General features: G+C 41.4%; 1 protein-coding gene across 1 annotated transcript in view; it reads right to left on the bottom strand.

Moving 5' to 3' along the window:
* Positions 1–10,528, bottom strand: part of LOC143281462 (serum response factor-like) — a 12,314-nt gene continuing 1,786 nt past the window's right edge. Inside the window, exons 2-9 of the mRNA XM_076586673.1 lie at positions 8,979–9,239; positions 7,167–7,259; positions 5,377–5,578; positions 4,823–4,936; positions 3,622–3,690; positions 3,102–3,266; positions 864–925; positions 1–131 (exon numbers count right to left, since the gene is read on the bottom strand). Of these exons, the coding sequence (XP_076442788.1) occupies positions 39–131; positions 864–925; positions 3,102–3,266; positions 3,622–3,690; positions 4,823–4,936; positions 5,377–5,578; positions 7,167–7,259; positions 8,979–9,239 (1,059 nt within the window). The 3' untranslated portion in view covers positions 1–38. The remainder of the gene's footprint in view (positions 132–863; positions 926–3,101; positions 3,267–3,621; positions 3,691–4,822; positions 4,937–5,376; positions 5,579–7,166; positions 7,260–8,978; positions 9,240–10,528) is intronic.

Genomic DNA, 10,528 nt, shown 5'->3' with positions numbered 1-10,528 from the left:
CCTCTCACACAGCTGCTGCCACTGCACTGCACACTGCACTATTTGCGAGACTTCTTGGAGGTGGGCGGCCCTTGAACCGACACTTCAGTCTTCATTGGCTCCCGTGTGGAGGGGGTGGTCAGCTGCAGTACCTGTCGTATGGCAGACAGTCACATGGTCATCCATGTGGTCATTCACATGATCATACATAACGTACATAATTATACTCCCCAACCCCCCAACATATTTCAAACTATAGATGTGTATTAACAAATTAACAAAATACCTTGATCTTTCATGTGGTCATTCACATGGTCATACACGTGGTCATTCACATGATCATACATAATGTACATAATCATACTCCCCCCCACACCCCTATATTTCAAACTATAGATGTCTATTAACAAAATACCCTTTATCTTTCATGTGGTCATTCACATGGTCATACATATGGTTGTACATAATTATACTCATCCCCCCCCCACACACACACATATTTCAAACAAAAGCTGTTTATTCACAAACTCAATCACATAATTATACCCACCCACCCTCCCCCGAACTTCAAACTATATATGTCTATTAACAAAATACCTTGATCTTTCATATGGTCATTCACATGGTCATATATATGGTTGTACATAATTATACTCCCGCCATATTTCAAATGAAAGATGTATATTAATGGAATCAATACCTTGGTCATTAGCATAGTCATTCACATGGTCATACTTATTTGTGATGTAAGCGTGTGTGTTTTTGAGTGTGATTGTGTGTGTGTGTGTGTGTGTGTGTGTGTGTGTGCGTGTGTCTGTGTCTGTGTGTGTTTGTGTGTTTCTCTCTGTGGGTGTGTGGGTGTGTATGTGTGTGTGGTGACCTACCTGGGGTGTGCTGGCCAGGGAAACAGGCACCGGGATAGTGATGATCTGCTGACCACCCCCCACTGAAACACACAACAACACAGGTCATACATCACCACACCTTTCTCCTTCCACTTACAGAAGTGTTCCTTTGTCTCTAGTTCATTTTCTGATTTTCTTTATTTAACCCATTCAACCCTGGGGACATGTTAACCTATTCAACCCATTCAACCCTGGGGACATGTTAACCCATTCAACCCTGGGGACATTTCAACCCATTCAACCCTGGGGACATTTTAACCCATTCAACCCTGGGGAGTTTACAGCCTTGGCAGGCTTCCTTGCCATGTTGATGCAGTAGAAACACAGAATATATGTGTGGAGTAATGGCCTGGAGGTAACGCGTCCGCCCAGGAAGCGAGAGAATCTGAGCGCGCTGGTTTGAATCACGGCTCAGCCGCCAATATTTTCTTCCCCCCTCCGCTAGACCTTCAGTGGTGGTCTGGATGCTAGTCATTCAGATGAGATGATAAACTGAGGTCCCGTGTGCAGCATGCACTTAGCGCACGTAAAAGAACCCAGGGCAATAAAGAGTTGTTCCTGGCAAAATTCTGTAGGAAAAAAAAATCCACTTCGATAGGAAAAACAAATAACACTGCACGCAGGAAAAAATACACAAAAAAAGAGGGTGGCGCTGTGGTGTAGCGTTGTGCTGTCCCTGGGGAGAGCAGCCCAAATTTCACAAAGAGAAATTTGTTGAGATAAAAAGAAATTCAAACACAAATATACACTGCTTTTCTTCAAAATTACCTGTGGACACATACATCAATACTGTAGAAGTTGGTTCCCTTTCTTTTCATAGGTTGGAAACATGAACACATTTTCCTGAGACATATTTTGATGCCACAGCTATGCTCGGGGGCAGGGCTCAACGAGTGAAATAAATTATCAAGTACCCACTGACCAATAATCTCATTTTTTTTGTGAAACTTTTTGTTTTCCTCCTTTATCACACACACACACACACAAAAAAATTGACAGTGGTGTCCAATTAATGAAAGTCTTGATAAAACAACAACAACAACAACAACAAAACCCTGTATGCATAAGCAAATTTTGCATTCTCAACCAACAATCCTGCTTCTTTGTCTTTGCAAGACATTTCACCCTGAGTATCATTCATAGCCTGGATTCTTTTCAAGTCATTTAATTAAAATACTCCTTTTTTTTTAAGAGAAAAAAAGAATGCAAAAGGCCGACAGGCAAAGCACAATTTCTGACAATGTCAAAGCAGTATTTCCACAAGAAAGTACTGCCTGGCATGATTACCTCCCTTGATGAAACCAGTGTCAGTCGACATCTGAGAACTTTTAATGGACACAAGAAAATGTGCACTTTCATTTTGTTAAAAAGAAAAAGTTCTTCCACAAGACATCTTCATTTTCAGGTACCTCTGAGCACTCTGAGATGATGAAGAGCTAAGCAATCTAAATTCTAAGGACTTTAAGGACCTGGAAAAAAAAGAAGAAAAACAACAACAACCAAATACATTCAAGATGAGTATGAATCCTGCATACCTAGGCATCTCTGTACACTTCCGAATCATCTAGCATGCTAGTTATTGGTACTACAAAACTGCAATGATTAAGTATTCATTTTTCCTTTTCATCCTTCTTTCTGCAACACAACAATCATTTTCCATTTTTTCTAGGATTTTTCCTCCACAAGCAGTTCTGCACAGAACACTATGATCTCCTGCAGTCGCCAGTATTTTCTCCCCCTCCACTAGACCTTGAGTGGTGGTCTGGACATGAGTCATTCGGATGAGATGACAAATCGAGGTCCCATGTGCAGCATGCATTTAGTGCACATAAAAGAACCCATGGCAAAAAAAGGGTTGTCCCTGACAAAATCCATGCGAAAAATCCACTTCGACAGGAAAACAAATAAAATTGCAGGCAGAAAAAATACAAAAAATGATTGGGTGACGCTGTCAGTGTAGCGATGCACTCTCCCTGGGGAGAGCAGCCCAAATTTCAAACAGAGAAATATGTTGTGACAAAAAAAAAAAAAAAAAAAAAAAGAAGAGTAATACAAATACAAAATACAAGTATCATCTTTCATTTTCTAGGATTTTCCACAAGTAGTTATGCCCGAAACAGACTCTGATCTTCAGCAATAGAGTTCAACAAGCATATGCATTAGCTCTACAGAACGCTACAAAGTCTGACCGATCAGTGCGCTGCGTTTACTACTGACCGGCCTCAGCCTGGGGGATGGAGATGGCAGTGGCTGGCTGCTGGAAATTGAAGATGGTTCGCTCCGACCCCAGGGCAGCACTGGGCGTGGGCGCCGCATACATCACACCCTGCGGAGTCTGGTACATGATGATCTGGCTTGGCGTCACCGCTGTTGCTCCGGAACCTGAGAGTCGCAGACACACAGAACACACACACATAAATGCATGTACATCCACACACACATTCACAAACATCCACACACACAAAAAACCAAATAGTCATGTCCATGCACATGAACCTTCAACACGCCTCCAACACTGACCACACTATACAAAATGTTTTATTTATAATATACAAAATCATTTATAAAAATAGGAGGAATACACACACACACACACACACACACACACAACAAAAGTCCAGAAAAAGAAGAAAAAAAAATACTGAAGATCTTCTCGATGAATTACAGGTGAAAGGACTGATACAGAAAAAAAGGATAAGAAAGGAGACGAGGAGAGAAGGAAAAGGAAAAACTGTACCTGATAAAAAGCTGAGGGAAGGGGTGGTGACTGTGCTGGTGGAGTCAACTCCAGTCGTCTGGCTGGGATCTGGAAGCACAAGTTGGCGTGTTGTGTTGAGTTGTGATGTGATGTCTGGAAGCACAAGTTGGTGTGTTGTGTTGAGTTGTGATGTGATGTCTGGAAGCACAAGTTGGTGTGTTGTGTTGAGTTGTGATGTGATGTCTGGAAGCACAAGTTGGTGTGTTGTGTTGAGTTGTGATGTGATGTCTGGAAGCACAAGTTGGTGTGTTGTGTTGAGTTGTGATGTGATGTGTCATGTTCAGCTGTGCTGATGTTGAGTTGTGTTGTGTCATACTGTGCTGTGCTGTGTGTGTTGTGTCATGCTGTGCGGTGCTGTATTGTGTCATACTGTGCTGTGTATGTTGTGTTGTGTCATGCTGTGCTGTGCTGTGTGCTTTGTGCTGTGTTGTGTGCTTTGTGTCATGCTGTGCTGTGTTGTGTCGTGCTGTGCTGTGCTGTATTGTGTCATACTGTGCTGTGTATGTTGTGTTGTGTCATGCTGTGCTGTGCTGTGTACTTTGTGCTGTGTTGTGTGCTTTGTGTCATGCTGTGCTGTGTTGCGTCATGCTGTGCTGTATTGAGTAGAGTTGTGTCATGCTGTGCTGTGCTGTGTTGTGTCAAATTTTGTCACAACGTATTTCTATGTGTGAAATTTGGGCTGCTCTCCCCAGGGAGAGTGTATCGCATTAATGACAGCACCTTCCCATTTTTGTTCTGCCCGCAAGCGTATTTGTGTTTCTGTCAGAGTATATGTTTCCACAGAATATTGCCAGGAAACAACCTTTGTGTCTGCTAAATCACCAATGAAAGAGATCAGCAGATATCCCGCTACTGATGTTCAGTTGTCACCACTTCTTGTTTGTTCATTACTTGTTGTTTGGCAGCAGCAAAACCCAACAGGCCTTGAGCGAATGCTTATGTATTTGTGCACCAATCAGTGTGGATTTCTTTTATAAGAGTTGCTAGAGGACAACACTTTTGTTGCCATGGGTTCTTTTTCAGTGCACCAAATGCGCGCTGCACACGGGACCTTGGTTTACCGTTTCATCCTAAAGACCTGACACGCCGTTTGATTTTTGCAGTCAAACCTGGGAGAAAGGGCGAGAGCAGGATTCGAACCCACTGGTATTAGCCACCACCACACATCACTCCTACTCACTAGTGACAGTGGTGACGAGTTGGCCTGTGGCTGTCCGGAACATGGTCTGTGGCTGTGTGGTGGCCGTGGTCACTCCCAGCTGGCTGGCCGGAATGGCCACAGGCTGTCCACTGCCTGAAAGTCACACACAGCACAGTTTCAGTTTCAGGAAGGTGTCCAAGTGAGTGGAATGATCCGCATATGCTTTGAAAAATATGAAAAAGGAGCAGATGCCTAACTTTCATGTAAACAAAACAAACAACATTATTATTATTTTATAATAATAACAGTAAAAAACAAAACAAAAAAAACTAACCATAATAATAACAAGAACAATAATAATGATAATAATAAATAAATAAATAACTATTACAACTAATAATAATCATTCAATTTATTTCACACCTTTCCATGCATAACATGCTCAATTACGCAGTACGAAATAAAAACCGACATGTAAAACACTAAAACGAAAACTTACAAGCATAACCCTGCACACACACACACACACACACACATCCAATCCAACCCAAACACTCAATACAACTCAAACTCAAGCGAAGGAGATCAAATACCTGTCTGCTGTAGGATCAGCCCAGCAGGGAACTGTAATGGAATGCTGGTGATTTTGCTGCTGTTGCTGCCACTGCTGCTGCTGTTGTCGGAGACCGTGGGGAGGATGGGGGGCTGGGTGGTGACGGAGACGGTCTGGGTGACTGGGGACACCGCCAGACTCGGGTGGGCTGCCGAGCGCACGGTGCTGCTGGCTGAGGGGGCCTGGTGGAGACAGACAATACCTCTGCTGGTTAACAGTGGGATCACTTGTTGTGTTGTGTTGTGTTGTGTTGTGTTGCTTGTCTTGTGTTGTGTTGTGCTGTCTTGTGTTCTGTTGTACTGCACTGTTATTGTAATACTCTTTTTTGTCACAACAGATTTATTGAATTGTATTGCACTGAACTGAACTGAACTGAATTGAATTGTATTGTGTTGTATTATATTGTATTACTCATTTTTGTTACAATAGATTTCTCTGTATGAAGTTCGGGCTGCTCTCTCCCCAGGGAGAGCGTGTCACTACACTGAGAGCGCCACCATTTTGTGAGTGTTGTTGCTTTTTTTCTGCCTGCAATTTTATTTGTTTTCCTATGAAAGTGGATTTTTCTACAGAATTTTGCCAGGGACAACCCTATTCTTGCCATGGATTCTTTAACGTGCACTAAGTGCATGTAGCACACGGGACCTGGTTTATCGTCTCATCTGAATGACTAGCGTCCAGACCACCACTCAAGGTCTAGTGGAGGGAGAGAAAATACTGGCCACTGTGATTCGAACCAGTGCGCTCAGATTCTCTCACTTCCTAGACGGACGCATTACCTCTAGGCCATCACTCCACTTATTGTAGTTTTCTGTTCGTGTGGGTCAATTTCTATGACAAGCATGCTGGTGTCAATGCGCATGTGTGTTGATGCGCATATTCACCACCAACCCCTCACCCTCCTCCTGTTATATGCTAATGTTTTACACAAACCGAGGGTAGGCTCTCAAGGCCTGATCAATGCTTTGGGTTCATGTGAAGATCAGGCATCTCTCTTTTTTCAGCTGAGGTGGCGTTGCATATGGCTTTGAAACTTCTTTGAAACTGAAACTCACACCTTTTTAAAACCTCCATGAAATGCCTTAAACCTTTTTAAAAAAAACAAAACCATTTAAATTCTCTTTACATCAAAAATGAAAAACTTTAGTGTCATGAACCTCAATCAAAAGTGAAAACATCCCTGTATTTTGAAACCTCCTTGAAACTGAAACTCTCACATCCTTTTTATCGCATAATCTTAAAATTTGAAAAAACAACAACAACAAAACCCAAAAAAATTTAATTTCCCATAAGGTAAAAACAAAAAAAACAACAACAAACAAACAAACAAAAACAACAACAAAAACCAAAACATGGTGGAAACATCCCTGTGCTTTGAAACCTTGAAACTGAACTCCCATCTTTTTAATCACAAAATCCAATAACTTTTCATAAGCCTCTCAGAAGGTCAAAAATTTTAAAAAAAAAACTATGGTGCCATGAACCCAATGAAAAGCACAGTGTTTTCAATGCAGTCTGTTCACTTCAGTTCAGTTCATTTACTCAAGGAGGCGTCACTGCGTTCGGGCAAATCCACATATATATATGCTACACTGCATCTGCTAAGCAGATGCCTGACCAGCAGCATAACCAAATGCTCTTAATCAGGCCTGGGGGCAGCTGTGGCGGGGTGGGGGAAGGGGGGGTGAGGAGGAGAAGAAGAAGAAAGAAAGCATAAACATATCTAGCTAATCCAAAGTGAAAGTGAAAACATCCCTGTGTGCCACTTACTGTGAGGGCGGTGGAGGATGAATGGGTATCCAGACTGGAGTGGGGTGACATCTGGAGCATCGGTTTTCCTCCCATCCCCTCCATCCCCACCATCTGTGACAAGAAAAGACTGAAAAGTGTGCCTTTAATTCATTCTACACCACAGCTACGTGTCTGCTACAACTCTCCTGGACCAGCACCACATGGGACCAATGGAGAAAAAACAGGGTGGTTCACTAAAGCAGCAAAAACTGATGGAGAATTGGTGATTTAATCGGTCACACACCGCTTTGTTTTTAATACTTCTGAAATCCGTAAATGGTTCAGTTTAAAATGTCAACTGTACCAAGCAGGAATGAACGAAATTAGAATAGTGTGTTGGTATGAGAATACTCATACCTGGTCCAAAGAGGAAGAAATCGTGGTATGAGTTAACTCATGCCTGAAACAGAATATGTTAAATCTGTGTATGTGGCATTCAGCTCTTTTAAATAGTTTATTAATTCATTCTGTTATCAAAAAAAGGGAAGAACCAAGTCTGAATAAAGATGGAAAATAATCTTCCACACTGTGTCCAAACCCGTAACATTCTGTAATTCTCACACTTTATCTCAACAAATATCATCCAGCCAGCTTCTCAGCAGACAGATGAAGACCATGTCCAATGGTCAACGTACATGTTTCAATTAATCATGAAGCAAAAAAAAAAAAACACCAAAAAAACAACCACCCCCACCTTAGAATTAGATCCTGAATTTTGATTCCTGCACTTCAATATACCCCCATGACTTATGCACCGTACTGCTGTATCAGCCAGAAAGCGCAGTGGATTGTGAGTGTTGCTGAATTAGATAAAATCATCCGGCAAATTTCCAGTGCACAATGAAGCATGCAATGTTTTTATGTACAAACAAAGTAGATTGCGTGTGACAGCCTGTTTTACTTTTTATGCCTAACGTTTGTGTACCTGAACCATTTTTTTTTAGTACAGTCAGAAAATGCATACAGTTCATGAAATCTTTGCAGAAAAAGAAGAGACTTTTTTTTTGAGAGACAAATATTTTAAAACAGAGTATAAGAAATGATCCATAAATCACCAGCTGGTACACAAAGAGTCTATGCATCATATGTATTAATAAGTAATGTGTTTCAAATTGCACAATGAGTCAATGTAATACTATCAATAAGCTGTTTACCCAAGGAGTCTCTCTCTCTCTCTCTCTCTCTATATATATATATATATATATATTATCTTTAGTAGCGTGTTTCAAAGTGAACTATGAGTCTATGTAATATTAAAATGTATTACTATTAATCAATAAGCTGTTGACACAAAGAGTCTATCTATCACATCTGTTAATCAGTAGGGTGTTTCAAAGTGAACCATGAGTCTATGAAATACTAACATGTATTATCAATCAGTAAGTTGTTTGCACAAGGAGTGTATACATATTATATCTATTAATCAGTAATGTGTTTCAAATTCCACTATGAGTCTATGTAAATAGTACTAACACTGTGTGTGTGTGTGTGTGTGTGTGTGTGTATATATATATATATATATATATATATATATATATGTGTGTGTGTGTGTGTGTGTGTATGTATGTATGTATGTATTAATAGCTGTTTCAAATTCCACTATGTCCAGTCTATGAGTCTATATCACACACACACACACATATATATATCCATATATATACATATATCAATTATCAACCTGTTTCAAACCATACACCAATGACCAGCAACCCCCCCCCCCCCACACACACACACACACCCCCCTCCCCCCCAACATCCCTCGCCCCTGTATTTTCAAATTCCTGGCCTCACCTTGGAGTCTTCCTCCCCTACAGAGTAGGTCAGCTCCGTTTCCTCGAATCCTGATGGGTTCATTCGCTGCTCCAGACTGTTGTGTCCGGAGGATCCTGGGGGAGGGTCTGGGGAGTTGAGGCAGGTCTGGATCAGGGCCTTGCCGCTGTCACTGGTGATCATGGGCTGCAGCTTGCGGGTGGCGAACGTGTACACATGGCCTGTCTCGCTGGCCACGAGCAGCATGACCTGAGTTCCTGTCAGTGTTGACAGTTCGTAGGCCTGCCCACAACAATAATAATCATCATAATAATAATGTACACATGGCCTGTCTTGCTGGCCACAAGCAGCATGACCTGTGTTCCCATCAGTGTTGCCAGTTCGTAGGCCTTCCCACAACAATTATCATCCTAACAACAATAATGAAAATAATAATGGAGTGGAGTGTTGGCCTAATGATAACCTGTCCGCCTAGGTTACAAGAGTATCTGAGCACATTGGTTCAAACCCAAGAGTCATCAGTATTTTCTCCCCCTCCACTAGATCTTGAGTGGTGGTCTGGACAATAGTCATTCGGATGAGATGATAAACTGAGGTCCCATGTACAGTGTGAACTTAGCACACATAAAAAGAACCCATGGCAACAAAATGGTTGTCCCTGGCAAAATTCTGTAGAGAAATCCACTTTGACAGGAAAACAAATAAGACTGCAGGCAAAAGAAAAAAAAAAGGGGTAGTGCAACGCTTTGTCCCTGGGAAGAGCCTCACTGGCCACAAGCAGTATGACCTGTGTTCCTGTCAGTGTTGACAGTTTGTAGGTCTGTCGACAACAATAACCATAATAACAATCATAATAATAATGAACACATGGCCCATCTAGCTGACCATTAACAGCACAACTTGTGTTCCTGCCAGTATTGACAGCTCAGACCTGCCCACGTACCACTACTACTACTACTGACAATAAGAATGATGATAATAAGTAAATAACAACAATAATAATATCAATGACAGTACCGCTTACTATTAGTATTACTATTCATAATAGCACCTGTCCTCTAAATACGGATATCTAGAGGCACTTAAAAAATCAAACAGGCACACATACACACACACGCGCAATGGTTACACCACACAATATACAGTCACAACACACACACACACACACACACACACACACACACACATCATACACCACACCATATACACAGTAACCGCATACACCAAACAATATACACAGTCACAACACACACACACACAAACACACACACATGCACAGCACACACCACACAATATACACACTCACAGCACATACACACTATATAATGTATTCAAGCACACTGATACAGGTACAATGTGTGCTTTGGAAAAACACAACAAAACTAAAGCTATAAACAATAGATCATAGTTTAGTACACAGATTATGGGGCTGTAACTATAATCTCATTACTGATGTCTGATGAATTAAACACAGTTATTTTACCCCAAATAAAATAAAACAAAAACTGAAACAAGCTTCTTAGTTCTTGCCAGTGAATTTTGTTGAACAAGCAAAGTGTTCTACATCACAC

Source organism: Babylonia areolata, chromosome 4 (genome assembly GCF_041734735.1).
Source record: "Babylonia areolata isolate BAREFJ2019XMU chromosome 4, ASM4173473v1, whole genome shotgun sequence".
Lineage (NCBI taxonomy): Eukaryota > Metazoa > Mollusca > Gastropoda > Neogastropoda > Buccinidae > Babylonia > Babylonia areolata.
This window is presented reverse-complemented; position numbering and strand designations above follow the sequence as displayed.